At 40.1% G+C, this 15,202-nt stretch overlaps 1 protein-coding gene and 1 long non-coding RNA gene across 3 annotated transcripts; both read right to left on the bottom strand.

Annotated features, from left to right (window-relative positions):
• Positions 1-104: 104 nt before the first annotated feature.
• On the bottom strand, positions 105-916 carry LOC130205469 (uncharacterized). Its single transcript, XR_008833924.1, has 3 exons — positions 826-916; positions 409-470; positions 105-207 (listed from the first exon to the last, which is right to left on the bottom strand). It is a non-coding gene; the product is annotated as an uncharacterized LOC130205469 (long non-coding RNA).
• Positions 917-1,754: 838 nt separating this feature from the next.
• lin54 (lin-54 DREAM MuvB core complex component) lies at positions 1,755-14,698 on the bottom strand. 2 transcript variants are annotated; one of them, XM_056433235.1, is made up of 14 exons: positions 14,610-14,698; positions 12,198-12,952; positions 11,218-11,329; positions 10,966-11,084; positions 9,702-9,851; positions 8,325-8,526; positions 8,161-8,234; positions 7,813-8,007; positions 7,289-7,380; positions 6,477-6,548; positions 6,262-6,364; positions 6,020-6,157; positions 5,419-5,621; positions 1,755-4,088 (listed from the first exon to the last, which is right to left on the bottom strand). In XM_056433235.1, the coding sequence occupies exons 2-14, from the start codon at positions 12,930-12,932 to the stop codon at positions 3,887-3,889; spliced, it is 2,397 nt and encodes a 798-aa protein (XP_056289210.1). In that variant the 5' UTR covers positions 12,933-12,952; positions 14,610-14,698; the 3' UTR covers positions 1,755-3,886. The 2 variants fall into 2 exon arrangements, with proteins under 2 accessions (XP_056289210.1, XP_056289209.1); XM_056433234.1 differs by having other exon boundaries at positions 14,376-14,697.
• Positions 14,699-15,202: the final 504 nt, after the last annotated feature.

The raw sequence follows: 15,202 nt of genomic DNA, 5'->3' as shown, positions 1-15,202 counted from the left end.
AGGGATTGAAATGAGGATTTAAAGACACAATATATGAGAATCATCTATCTTGGTTAATGGAGTCAACACACCTGTAATAAAACATGTTCAGATACACCACCAACTTCAATTCAAACTGTGTTTATTTGGTGATAAATAACTTTCAGTCCAATGCTTTTGGGAGATGTAGTCTTGTGAAGAACTCACTTTCACTTCAGCAGGTCGACCCTGAAAGAAAAAAATGCAGATGTTAGGCTAAGTTAAAGTCACACAGCATCTCTTTAGATGGTAAATGAATACCAAAACCCTCATTTAAAAAGTCATGAATAATCTCCCCCAGACATATGAGTGGGTCAGATGGGTAGTGATTGTTATAATCATTGGGATGGCTTCTCACTTCACTATATACAATAAAACTGCAATACATACATGAATGGATGTCAGGCCACCGTCCTCATTTCACTGGAACTGGTGTTCTTCTTCAGCTTGATCTTTCAAAACAAAAGGTAATTAGAAGTGTTACTTCATCAAAAGTGTATCGTAGCACAGTTACTTTCTTTATTTTTAAAAAGAAGACAAAAAGGACAATAGGATTATACAATATATGTATAATGTAATAAGAGTTGATGCTTTAGCTTCAACGTGTTTTAATCGTGTTGTGTTTGCCCATGAATCTCGGTTGTTGAGTAATATTACACTAAACTAAATGTTTCAATGGGAGTTGGTTGGCGACCACGTGCTCAGGCTTTTACTAAGTTAACTGTTACGTGGGACGACTGGTCCCAGTTGCGCCACTTCATCACCAATAACAGAGTAATAACGGATTTAATTAGGTCATTTACTTACCTAAGCGGAATATAAACGTTCCTTTTCTATCAATATTCGAAGAGGACCTCCATAATGGAGCTCGTGCTCCCTGTATCTGCACAAGAGCTCAGTACTGCTGGGGGTTCTTCTTCTTCGTCGTCTTCTTCTTCTTCTATGGTAGTTTAGGCTCAATGAGAGCATTAGCGCTACCTATCGCTCTCTTTCTCTCAATAAATATAATATATACATATAAATATAATAGATATAATAATTAGAAATATAATGTATAAATACAATATATATATATTATATAAATACAATATGAATATAATAGATATACTATATAAATACTTAACATATATATAATATATTATAAATATATACAAATATATTAATAATATAACATATATATACACACACACATTATATAAATACATACAATATAAATAATTATATAAATACAATATGAATATAATAGATATATTATATAAATATACTATATAAATACATAACATATATATAATATATTACAAATATAATAATATAACATATATATACACACACATTATATAAATACATACAATATACATATTATATAAATACAATATGAATATAATAGATATATTATATAAATTCATAACATATATATAATATATTATAAATATATACAAATATATTAATAATATAACATATATACACACACATTATATAAATACATACAATATACATATATTATATAAATACAATATGAATATAATAGATATATTATATAAATACATAGCATATAATATATTATAAATATATACAAATATATTAATAATATAACATATATATATACACACATTATATAAATACATACAATATAAATAAATACAATATATATATAAATATAATTATATAGAAAATATAAATATATATAATAATAAATATAGGCATTTCATTACAGTAAAAAGAAAAACGGACACATGTTCAGCTTAAAACAAGGCTATAGTTTAATTACTGTTCCAAAGTCAGGAGGGCAAGTGAAACTGTTCAGCCGACACTCGTGTGGTTAGTAAACGTCTTGCTGAAGAGGAGGCAAGGTTGGTTTATATCAATTGATGAACTAGCAGGAGCAGACAATATAAATTAATTAGTGTAAACAAAAATCAACTAAGTGGGTGAACATTACACGCTTACAACAAAACTGGAATAAGTGGGGTAATTGTCTCTTTTATGTCATTATTTTTTTAATACATATTCCAGTAAAATTTAATTAGAATTAACATTGTTTGTCTCCAACAGAGCAAACCAACCTTCATGTGACGTTTACAGATAGAAAGAAAAATAATGTTGTCCGACTCAGAATGCACCTTTCTCTCTGTATTGTTTAGCATACTTTGACATTTTTGGAGTCACACTGGTTCCCACCCAGATGCTCGTGAATTTCAGCGAAAACCCGACTCTGAACAGACATTTCACACAGCCGATATTACGACACTTCATAGAAGGAATAGCACAGATGCAAATAATAACTTGAACATGAACTTGTAAATCTTAATTAAAAAAATCCCAAACACTGATGTTCTCAATCAGCCTCTTGCGTTGAGGAAAAGTGAACTCACCGTTCTTTGCTAAAGCTTCAACAGTTTCAGTCACATGACGACGTGTTTGTTTTGTCTAAGCGTCTCTCCTTCTCACTGGTTAGAAGTAAAATAGTAAAAAATGACGCTATAATTTAATGAAACCTGGGATGATGCAATAGACAAGCTTGTTTTTATTTTTTAGATACAATTAGATATGACTGCAATAAGCAGCTCTGCATCAAATTTTAGAATATTTAACCAGCAACTTTTTTCACTCTTCACTAATTAATATGCAACAAAGCTCAAGATTGTTTTATTCCAAATTTCCCCATTGAAGACTTTAAATAACAAACTGTTCATGTAGGACCAGTTTACCTTCAGCAAGAAGGCTAATTGAGAAAAAAGGTTTTAGGGATTTTTTACATTTCCCAGTAAGATTTTTTTCTTTTGCTGTACGATTGGTCCGACAACGTCAGAAATCAAGTGTTTATATATTTCTTGTGAAGGGCCACACTAAGTGAAGAGCCGCAGACACAACATTGTTTTAGAATTTGGAGATTTACGGTGGCGAATTCTCTCACCTGGAAGACATTCATGGTGTTGCACCCCAGACATAATTGCTCCCCCCCCCCACCAAATCAGAAAAGTGAGCTGCTCCACGTTCTGACAAGCAGTTCTGTTGTTGTTGTTGTGTAGTGGCACCAAACACAACACAGAGACCGTCACACATGCAAAAGAAAGCGTCATAAATGGACCGCTTTGCTTTTCCTGGCTGTGAAACGTCAAAAACAGAAGTCATCTCCCTTGTCTGCCCCCGGGGGCATCATTGTTTTTTCCATTCATTGCGTTCAAAAAAAAAAAAAAAAAAAAAAAATCGCACACGTAACAGAAAGCAGCACCAGAAGAAATGCGTACCTCCACCGATCCAGCCATCTTCAAGCTATTGTGAGCAGTGCTGTGTGTGCGTTTGTTTTTCTCCTCCTTTTCATTGAAAGAAACGTCACCTAGCCTCGGTTAATAATTATCAGTTCGCAGCACTATAAGCCACACATTTATACGTGTCAAAAATAAATATCAAAAGATACCGTTTGTCTACTGCAAGCACAAATCATGACATGGAAATTACAGACGTGTAAGGGGGAAAAAAGAATAAAATAAAAGAACACAAACAGATTTGATAAGAGCCCTGTGGGGGAAATAGAAGCGAAGGAATCCCTGCGCTACCTTGTTCAGTCGGTTCTGTCCGTCACAGCCAGGTGATCGAGGGTCCGTCAGAGGCGGGGAGCTCTGTCCATTTGTCCGTTTGCAAACGTCCGTTCCGTGTTTGTTATTCCAGCTGGCCTCAGGCGAGGGGGGAATCTACTTTCAGGCCATTGTTCCACCTTTTCATGAAGAGGGACGACCCGTTTCCCTGCAGGAGAGAGACCCCGGGGGTCGGAGACGGAGAGGGATCCGTTGCCTCCCGGCCCCCACCGCCCCCCTCCCACGCAGCAGGGAGGTTAAGTCAGAGGGTGGAGATTGCCAGAGTGCCCGACTTAGCAGTTGATGGAGGCGCAGTCGGCTTTGGCTTTCCCCGCGGAGCTGATTATCCTCATGAGGCAGTGTCCGAACTCCTCCAGGATCATCCGCTCCGCCTCCACCTGAGGCTGGTGAGCCTGCTCCGCCTTCTTGGCCTGCTCCATCAGGCACTCGCACGTCGCCTCCAGCACCTCCTTCGTCACGAACGTGTACGGCAACCTGCGGGCGGAGCAGAGCGAGGGCGTTCAGACAGAAAACACACCACCCTTCATGTTCTCGGCTGTTTGGGATCGACGGGAATTATTCTTCCAAACACAAGAGGGCGTGCAAATACAAAGTGAAACGGGCAAAAAGCCATAAAGCCCAGGAGGAATTGTAATCAACTGTAAACTCATATTCATGAAACAAGGACTTATCAAGTCCGATTCAGCTGTGAGGAACACAACAGCTGGGGTTTTGTATACAACGAAATGTTGACTGATGACACTTAAGATTAAAATTCGGTGAAATAATAGATAACGCATTCTACAAAATAACTTTTTTTCTTTTAACCCTCCTGTTGCCTTAGGGTCAATTTGACCCCATTCAATGTTTAACCCTCCTGTTACCTTTATATTTTACCCTTGGGGTCAAGTTTACCCCAGCAATTAAAACCTCCAGAAAATTATTAGAATTAATATTGTTTTCCAAGTTTAAGTGTGAGGTACTTTATGTTTGTTTGTTGACTACCTAAATAGCCCTTTAAATATATAAAAAAGTTGATATTTCTTATATGTTTGACAGTGAAAAACAGCCTGGGGTCAAATTGACCCCAAAGAACACCGACGTTAAACATTGAATGGGGTCAAATTGACCCTAAGGTAACAGGAGGGTAAAGTCATGTTGGCATTATTAAACTGACATATAACTGCATAGTAACTACTACTACTTAAAATATAAAGTGACTAAACGTTGCAACCAAAAGCTGATGGAAAGTTTTAAAAGTTAACGTTACACCCTGGCTATAATTATTATATTATTATTAGGATAAATAAACTTCTTCCACCAAAAATAGTGCATATTTGCATTTTTTTCTTCCAAACACAGGAAAATCTGCAAAAAATAGGCGATAAGTCTATTTTGCTATTGCTAGATACTAAAAGTATAACTTATTTGCCTGGTGTGTCACGCACAAACACGTCCACTAAACATTAGTAAACCATAAAAAATATCACGGTTTTATATATCCGTTACTTTTGTCTTTCTTTCAAACTCTGCGCCGACTTTTCGGAGACCGTGTTTGAGCTGCTCGGACGTAGACGGACAGGCTTTGTGTCCGAGTCGACAAATTCGTCGTATTTGTCGTAGCATTGTGCTGGAAAAGTGCTGAATATGAGCGCGTTCGCCAGGGCGTTAGGCTTCCATCACTGCTGGAGCCCATAAATACGGCGACTACACAGAGACCAACACAAACTAATCAGCAGATTAACTTAAATGTATCCTCCTTATAATAATGCAAATGATTCGACCTCAAGTGCAACTCGTGTTGTAGAGGGAAGCGTCACGGTACCTCCCGCCTCCGTTCGAGATGACCGGCGTCGTCCTCATGAGCAGGTCTGAGATCTGCGACGACAGCTTGGTCTTGGCGGCGGTCTGCTGCAGCACCCTCACCTCCGCCGCGTCGGCCAAGTGCATCAGCGTCTTCCTCTCAGGGCTCTCCTCAAAGTTCTTGCAGCCGATGCACTTGCAGATGGACGAGCACATGATCTTCGCCTGCGGAGGGGGAAAGGAAAGGAAAATCACACGTGTAAATAACGGTAAAAAAACAACACAGAGACCCACAGCCTCTATGACAATGTCAAGGAGTTTGTCAAGATATGGAAACCGGTCTCAGACATGGTGGACCCCTCCGGGTTGGAATTTAAAACACTGGTAGCTATGACAGAACCATAGTACTTATGTCAGACTGGTGATGTGCTAATGGATTATTTGCTGTGGTTTTTTAATTTTTGTAATTTATTTTTTGTCTGTTTTGTTGTTGTTCTTTACCATTTTATTTCTCCTTTCCTTTTCTATTGTATCCTCAAAGTCCTGTCTTGTTAATTTGTAAAATCAAAATGAATATATATATATATTTTTTGAAAACTACAAAGCCGTGAGTGAGAACTCACCTCGTAACACTCGCAGTAGTTCTTCAGGCAGCCCGACCGTTTGCAGTTGCAGCCTTTGCTGTGTCGACGGTCCGACTCTCCCTCTTTGCCTTTACCAATTTTGGGTTTGAAGGCCTCTGGGTTTCGGTCCAGACACGTCTGTGCAGAAAAAGAAAAGAAAAATGCCATTTCCACCTGTGACTCATCCGTGTTACAGGGACACAAACGCGAACGACCCGTTCCACAAACGCCTCCGACCTCACCTTGATAGCTTTGAGACGCTCCGTTTCGTGTTCCAGGTTATTGAAGCAGTTGTTGCAGTTACAATTATTGCAGAACTCTCCGTTTGCAAAGCAGTCGCAGTATCTAAGGGAAGAAAAACACAAGCCGGTGCTCCTCAAACACAAACAGAGATGGACTGACATAGAAATACATGTAAAAACCAGCAAGAAGGTCAACGGGTCTAAATCCTACTTACAGCTTGAGGCACTGTGACTTAGTGCAGTTGCACGGTTTCCTCGGTCTTGAGGTCGTTTCGGCTGGTGACAAGCTGCGAGCCAATGAATACATAATTTGGATTAAAATAAATAAAACATGTTCAACCAATCACTTTGCATAAAAGTTCTACTTTTTTTTTTTTTTAAACGGCATACTCTTTTGTTTATCATATTATTATATATTTATTTTAAGTGGGATTTTCATGAGCTTTACATTTTCAGAGGGAGACAAGGAAGGTGGAGGGAGAGAAAAGAGGTGGAGGGGCATGTGTAAAGAATGGGTACCTTATTAAAGCACAAGGAACTTTCAATTTAATTTGTGTTAGTTTTGGCGACCCCTGTGGACAAGAGCGGTAGTGTTTCCACAAGTAAAGCTCTGCAGCTGCCACACTCCCTTTTAGAAAACCTTTCATTTTACTGCAGCGGGGTCTTTACTACCCGAGGGTCGGACAGTATGTCCCACTCTGTCGCATCATAAATTACTTTGCCCAATGTCACAGGGAATCGGACCCGATGACGAGCATCAAGAGAAGCCAATCTCCTCTCACGTAGGTCACATAGAGGTGATATGTTTTATAACCAGTTAAAAGGTCCTTTAATTATTTGCATTACAGGTAAATGCAACATTTACTAAGAGAAACTTTAGTGTCGTATTAGTTTTGGCAAATACAGACTGTTGAATATATCATGCCCATTTTCCAAGTAAGCAAAGAATCGTTTTCTTTCATTAAAAAATAATGTTTAATAGACAAACGACTAGGTTGGTCAGTGACATACGAACTGCCTTCATTACCCATTGAGTGGCAATCTGGCCTGAGTCTGGATGCCGGTGGACGCAGGGAAGCCAGAGCTGCTGGCGAGCGTCACGAATGGCGTCTGCTGGAGCTACAGGAGAGAAAGGAATGAAGAAAAGATGCAACATTGTTATTCTCAAACAGCAACTCAAAAAGTTCAAAGTTCATAAAAAATCATCAATGATCTCGATGATTCTCCCTCATCTTGTGACGACGTCACGGATTGACGATCTGCTTGTTGTTCTCAGCATCTACTTTTCAGTCAAACGTAGCTTCACTTTGGATCTTTGTTTCCTCTCTGCCATCGTGAGAGAGAGTGTGTGTGTGTGTGCGTGTGCGTGTGCGTGTGTGTGTGTGTGTGCGTCTCAGAATAAAGCACAAAGAGACAGAGAAACGAGGACATCTCACTCTGTAATCTCTAAAGTGCTGGTAACAGAACCACTAACATTACAAACTTTACGGTTACTTTAGAACCGGTCTCGTTTCGACCCAGATGGGGAGGGGGGGGGGCATTCCTACTCACCTGTGTGACGTATTGTGCCGGCACGACTGCGTAGCCCACGTTCCCTCCTCCTGGAGCTGGAGCCAGAACGGTGCCAGGGGGGAGGTTGGTGAAGTTGGGCTGGATCTGCGGTAGCGGCGTGGCGGGCATGATGAGCCGCTGCTGAGTCTGGGTGGTGGTCATCACCGTGGCCGACGTCAAGGGCTTCGTCACCATCTGCAGGAGATACAAGCCATGAACGCAGCTCAGGACACATCGGACAACACGTGAAAGACAAGCATCGATATTTATTATAGAAACTATTCAGATTGCTAGCCGAGTCGGGCGTAAAAACATAACATGGATCAATGATGAAAAACCAGCCGTTACCTGCTTGATGGTCTGTGCTGGGACGATGGGCACGGACATCCTGACCGCTCCGGTACTGACCACCATGGGTTTGGCTATGTGACATCGAGAAGAGTTACGTTGCAGCTGAAAAAGCTTCCAATCCACCTGTCGTTACCGTGGAAACCATGAAAAAAAGGGGTCACCTGTCTGTATGGAGCTGGTGCTGGGAACGCCGAGGTGCCCCGAGCCGCTCGCCGTCGTCGCCGTGACGAGGCGGACGTAGTGGAACCTGCTGCCCGGGACCTGGATCTGCTGCACGTTGGGCTGGCTGGCCAGCGGGATGATGGTCTTGAACTGGGAGCCGCCGACCCCCCCCATGGTCACAGACTGCATGGGTTTAATGTTCTGAGAAATGATTGACGGAGGTTTTAAGTCGAAGTGACAGAAACTTTATATGAAAGTACATTTGAGTTAAATCTCAGCATGTCAGAGAACTTTCACAAAGTCACGAACAAGAAATTGTTCCACAATGTTCTTTCATAATAACGAGATAAGGACGAGAGCAACGACGTCCATTTTTCACGCAATGAGGAACCTCATGAAGACCAGCGTTGGATTGCACACCATATAAATTATGCTCTGTAAACAAGATGCGCTCTCTTCTCGGTAGCGAGGCAACTTCAGAGCACGATGTAACGCACGTAAAGAGGACGCCCGTTTGATCAGTTAAATCTAATTCAAGGCGACAAACAAACAGATTATTTTGCCGATTTTTTCACGTGAACTCTCGATCGTGCCGCCGTCATGTGCGAACTGTATCGTTAAATCCATTAACCATTATCTACGGCTGACCCACAGAGTAAACTTAGAAGTCAATAAATCCATAAATAGATGGATTAATGATTAAATCACTTCCGTCTCTTTTAAAACAAACGGCAAGCCAAATATTCTCTGGATCCAGACGCTAAAGCTGCGTTCACACCAAAAGCGGTGAGAATTTTTCACGCGAGTAGATCTCACGAAAAGTCGATGCACGGACACGTAATGGATGCGAATGAAGGAAATATTGACGTCCAACGGCAGTCATTCATAAATAGTCGGTGAAAGTCACCGAGCTGTGTGAGCCCACGTTTGTGGGATGTCCACAACAAGTATAAAGCAGAAATAGTGGTTATTTCTTCCGTGGTGGATGGCGGAAACGACAACGGTTCAAGATAAGATAAGCCACGCCCCCTCTAAAGTGCAAATGAAGTAAATAAACCACAAACAGTGGGCGAATAAACTCACGAGTGGAAAAGTGTGATATTTGAAACACTTTTGGTGTGATCGCAGTGTTGGGAGAGAGGATTTGCTGCTTTTATTTAATCGTAAAATGTCTATGTTTTACTCATATTTTGATTTAAAAAAATATTGAAATAAACAAAACGATTTGAAGAAAAGAATTGATAGATGATGAAAAATAAGAAGAGGAATCACCAATTAGTTCACCAAATAAGTCGTCCAACGGTATCGGCACGCACCTCCCCGTCATCGGTTACACACTCCAGCGCACAATAAACGGTGACCGGCCCTGGTCGTACCTGTGTGGTGGGGTGGCTGGTGGTCAGCTTGACTGGAGATGCAGATGTGGACTGCTGGACTGTGAGGATCTGCTGGCCAAGTGCTACGTTGACCGTCAGCGACTTGTGCGAGGCGTTGGAGGTCGGGGAAGCCACGGACACCACCGTCACCTGGCAGAGACGGACAAGGGGAGATCCGTCTGACCACTGAGAGGTACATGAAAAAACACTCACAAAACAGCTTAAACTAGGGCGTTGAGAAGCTGGAGGTAGTGCTGGGCGACGCGACCAAAAATCACAGCATAAAAAAATTAATCTGCCATCATACTATAGGTATTTTTGCAGGACTAGGCCTTTTATACTTTAAAAGTTTATGGTGGCTTATTGTACAGCCAGGAGCAAATAAAATGTTAATCAACAGCATACTAATCGCATGTATAAAATAAAGACTTAAACTACTCGAGCATTACAATCGTTAATAAATAAATATATAAAAATGGAGCATTACAATCGTGTTATATTATAAATATATATATATATAAATAAACATAGATGAATAAATAAACATTATATATAAATAAACATACAGGACTGTCTCAGAAAATTAGAATATATATATAGTTCTTTATTTTTTTATATATATATATAATATTTATATGCATTCTTTATTCATTACAAATCAATAAATATTGCAAGCCTTTATTATTTATTATTGATGATTGTTATTACTTACAAGAAAACTCAAATATCCTATCTCTAAATATTAGAATATCATGAAAAAGTATACTAGTAGGGTATTAAACAAATCACTTGAATTGTCTAATTAACTAAACACCTGACAAACACTCAGCTGTTATAAATCTTTTTACTTGGTCTGAGGAAATATTAAAATTTTATGAGATAATTTTAGAGTTTTCTTAATAAAATAATCAGCAATATTAAATAAAAGGCTTGTATTTGTTGATTTGTAATGAATCCAGAATGCACATGACTGACTCTTTAATGGGACGTTGTTGAGGTTATTGCTTCAACAAGTCAAAAGGTTACAAACAAACCTGCGTCGATGGTTTTTCTAGGCACCTGCATGTTCTCAATGTTTAATTAAACTGAAAGTGTTAAAAACTTCGCCAACACAAGAGAAAGGCTTTTTTACATTAATAACATAATTATTTTTTCAATTAAGTTTATTGTCTCGCACTGATCACTAAGCCAGGTTTTGTGTTCGTGGAAACGCACTCGACAATTAACCGTTTGTAATTCTCGTTCTCGGATCTGATGGATTTACCTTACTGGGAGTCTTAAGGGGTGAAATGGCAATCTTTTTGCCGGAGATACATTGTAAGTTAGAGTTGTGGGGCTCAGACAGAGTGATGGTCCTCGAGGGAGTCTGCGTCAGGACCCGACCTGCAAACACATGGCACGAGATTTGAGGAAATATTGGCGAAATTGCAGCCGAAATGGAATTTAAAAAGGTTAAAAGCTTCTACGCTGCTGTCAGCATCCAATAATCACACAACAATAATGCAAACAAACTCACCCGCGATAACAGGAGACACCGACGTCTGAGGACATAGACCTTTGTTGTTAATAGTTTTTGTGATGATAAACTTGATTGGTGCAGCGGAGGATACTGGAGTTTTCGTAGCAATCTGTAGAGATATTAATTAATGTTTATGTACATTTATAACCATTTCAGCACCAGCGCTTAATTTTAAAAAGGAAAATTGCTGATAGACTATTTCTTTAAAAAAAAAATCATTTTTTGTCCATAAGAGGGCAAACTGATACCCGACATAACGAATTATGTTCATGTATATTTTAACATAAATATGTCTTTTACAATATCTACTAATCTATCCATTATAAAATAAACAAATGAAACAATGTCCTACATTGAAGAACTTAATTTAAAGACTCAAGTATTACTCAATTATTTAGATTGCCGAGTTTAATAAACTCCGCCAGCTCCTGTTTACCAATAATACAGCTTTGTGCACGTGTATCGCTCTATGGAGCATTTTGTGTTCCCCATGTCATCCTCTTCTGAAAAACTCCACATGTCATCGAGCCACAACGCCATGATGAGAAATAAATTGAAAGTTTTTTGATTGTTTACTCGTTTGGTCAGTGAGGTTACACAGTACTTTATGATTATTAATATACTCATTCATCTCTTCTACAAACACCAAACTGTGCTTTAAATAGAAACCCAGGTGTAACTAAAGCGCTGTATTTGTCTTTCCGATCTGCCGATACCAGCAGGAGCGCTGACTCAGCAGAGCTGCATGGATTCAACCATCAGATATCAAAATATACTTGATGGACAGGCCACTGGATGGAAATCACATCTATTAAAGCCAGTTGTGTTTTTATAAAGAAAAGTTTGTTAACAGCAAGCAAAAATAAAAGTTGTTTTAGAAATGTGTTTAATTTAACACTAATATGTCGCAGGTTATCACACGCTTCCAACATTATATGTTTAAATGTTGCACAATAATACAAAACAGTCAATGTCACCTGTACGGTCTTCAACTGCTGGGCCTGTATTGTCGTCAACTGGTTCCCAGCACCCACCACCATCGGCTTCAGCTCCGACCTCCCACCGATCGTCACCACTTTAAACTGCTGCGCTTGACATTTGTTTTCTCCGAATGTCTGTGAAATGCCCGGCTTGCCTCCCGCGTGCGGCAACTGCAACACTATCGGCTGCCCCGACTTTCCTATGGTTGTGACCAAAAGTTTTTGTCCTTCCTGCTTGATGATCTGGGGCGAGATGCCTGCAGACTTCGCCGCTTCCGTGGCTTGAGATGAGGCCACCTTGTTGAGAATGAACTGGTGGTTCGCGGCAGAGATGGTGAACGGAGCCGTGAGCCTCTGTAACCCGCCCGTCGAGAAACTAGACCCGCTCAAACTGTCCGTAGTTTTGGTCGTGGCTATGGAGGCAGCCACGGCTGGTTTGAGGGTGAGAAGGGATGGCAAAGTGCTGGAAATTGAGGCGGGAAGCTGACTTCCGGAGCCGATGCCGAGTGCCGTGACGGTGGCGAGGGCCTTGGTGTGTTCTGCCGAATGGGCATTTGAACAGAGGCTCAAATGTTCCGAAGCCACGGGCGTATCCGTTTCCATCGGAACCGGTGCGTCATCGCTGGGCACCGACTGGACGTCTGGTTGGGATCGAGGGATGTCCTCTATGGCCTCAGTGTCCATGATCTCATCAGGAAGGAGGCTGTTGAGCTCTGGCGACACCACGTCCATGCTTGCAAAGTCTCAGCTCTCTGTTAAATCACAAAAGAGCAATATAAGATCATCTTTTTTTCACTTAATTGTTGCGAAATACATTGGAAGCTTTAAATCACATGCCTATAAACATACTTTCGACCTTCTGTATGTTTCCAAAAATGGAAAATTGAGAATAAAGACGACTTTGACTTTAATAAATATTATCATTATTTGTAATAATTTAAATGCACTTATTTTAAACCGATTTGGGAGACATATGCATTTACTGCACTAAATAGATCGTGGTGCTTGATGCACATTGACAATGTGTTTATTTGAAATAAAGTTAATGCATTTAATTGAATTAAACAAGATTTACAATTAAAAACAACCCTATGTATGCGTGGTGTATTGTTGCTCTACATACATATGAATAACTGGCTATTGCAAAGGACTTTGCAGGAAAAATAAATAAACAAACAAGGCAGTTAAAGCTGTATGCACTTTTTACAACTTTATGCAGGTGCCTGTATATTAATGATCAGTAATCACGTGATATTAAATCAATGAGTTTCACAATGTCCAGCCACAGTCTGACATATAGGTCAGCGATCATCTTTGTCCTGCTGCTCAACATTAATCCACACACACACACACACAAAATAAACAGTTGTTTTCTTTTTCTTTTTTTTACACAAAACCAGAAGTGATCCCAGTTGGCTCAAATTGGGAGAGAGAGAGATAATAAAACAGTCTGTCCGCTGGCTGCGTTACTATTTCAGGCCGGGGTTGGATTTCGAAAGATCCGCCATTTTTACCTCGTCATCAACTCTGTTAGCTCTCCAGCTAACCCTGAACACTGACTGTTCATGTGTATCACTCGCGTTAAGCAACACAAACACACACACAACAAAGCAGCAGAGCTGGCACACACGGGCGCTAAAGGAAACACTTGATGGCACCGGTGGGCTGCAAGCGAGTAACAAACTCTTGAAGCAGACTGACAACGTAAACAATGCTAGGGTTCAATAATTCCTCCTGTCAACTGAGACATCGATCTGGATTTAAACATTTTAGCGCCAACAATGCATTTTACACAATTGCATTAATATATGCAACTAATCGGCGCGTGCAGCCTATGTTTTATGGGAACGCTGGTCAAGTTAGCAGAGCCTAAACCAGTTATACATTGAATGCATGTTTTTTTTTTTTAGACCAAGTCGAAATAAAACTTAACAGGATCCGTTTCTAAATATTCAATACGAGGCTCAGTGATATGGAAACACATTTTAAAAAAGCACCAGCAGCTGACGTCAACTCGTGCTCTCGTGATGTTTTGACAGCACAGAAGGGGGGAAAAGACCATTAAAACAACTCTCAATAGCGTTAATCTGAATTTAGAACCATATGTCTTTACATCGTCTGTTAACACACGACGAACTTTCTGTCAGCACGCATAATAATGTGATAAATCAGTACCAGAGATTCGGCAGCAATCCTGTCCTCTTGGCTCCCGTCTAACCCGCGTTATCCTCCTCATTACGAGACAACTGGACTAGCAAACTTGCTGAGCTCGCTAACCCGAGCTAGCTAGCACAACATTATACCTCCACATTTAACACACTGGGTAAAAAAAAAAAAAAGTGTGCGGCCTTTCAGCCGGACGCAGTGCGGAGAAAACCGCGGGATCGGTCAACAAGTAGTCCCGCTTACCCGGAGGTTTTTTTCACGCTGGGCAACGATTCCAGATAAAACGAGGAAAAGGAAAAGGGCGATTGTTCAAAATACCGCGCCGAGCGCCATTCCTCCCTGACATTTCACGATTAGGCCACGCCCTCTGCGTGCCACGTAACTGCGACGTAACTCTAAAAGGTGCAGTACACGTTTATCGACAATATTGTATTGATTGATTGATCGATAGATAGATATATAGATAGGTAGATAGGTAGATAGGTAGATAGACAGATAGATAGGTAGATAGATGGATAGATAGGTAGATGGATAGATAGATAGATAGGTAGATAGGTAGATAGATGGATAGATAGGTAGATGGATAGATAGATAGATAGATGGATAGATCAGTCTTATATGCGTTTTGTTGTTATGTTATTTCTGAGTTGTTGTCGATATGAATGTTACATCAATACATCTCTAGACTCTAGAGCACTGACCTGCAAAAAAACAAAGAAATCAAAAATCAAACTGTTTATTGCTTAGTACGTTACACATGCCAGGGATTTAAATAGGTGCATACAAATACACAGTGCAATAGTATAATATATCATTAAAAAGTAGTAAATGTGAAA

Source organism: Pseudoliparis swirei, chromosome 15, assembly GCF_029220125.1.
Source record: "Pseudoliparis swirei isolate HS2019 ecotype Mariana Trench chromosome 15, NWPU_hadal_v1, whole genome shotgun sequence".
NCBI lineage: Eukaryota > Metazoa > Chordata > Actinopteri > Perciformes > Liparidae > Pseudoliparis > Pseudoliparis swirei.
The sequence above is the reverse complement of the archived record's forward strand: the minus strand, read 5'-3'. Positions and strand labels throughout refer to the sequence as shown.

What these genes read in the sequence shown, in the direction of transcription:
- lin54 (XM_056433235.1), bottom strand. Translation starts at nt 12,932, where the DNA reads ATGGACGTGGTGTCGCCAGAGCTCAACAGCCTCCTTCCTGATGAGATC. An exon ending in CACCAGCTCCATACAGACAG is followed by an intron (nt 8,235 to 8,324) that starts GTGACCCCTTTT and finishes GATGTCACATAG; the next exon opens with CCAAACCCATGGTGGTCAGT. An exon ending in GCCAGATTGCCACTCAATGG is followed by an intron (nt 6,549 to 7,288) that starts GTAATGAAGGCA and finishes ATTGGCTCGCAG; the next exon opens with CTTGTCACCAGCCGAAACGA.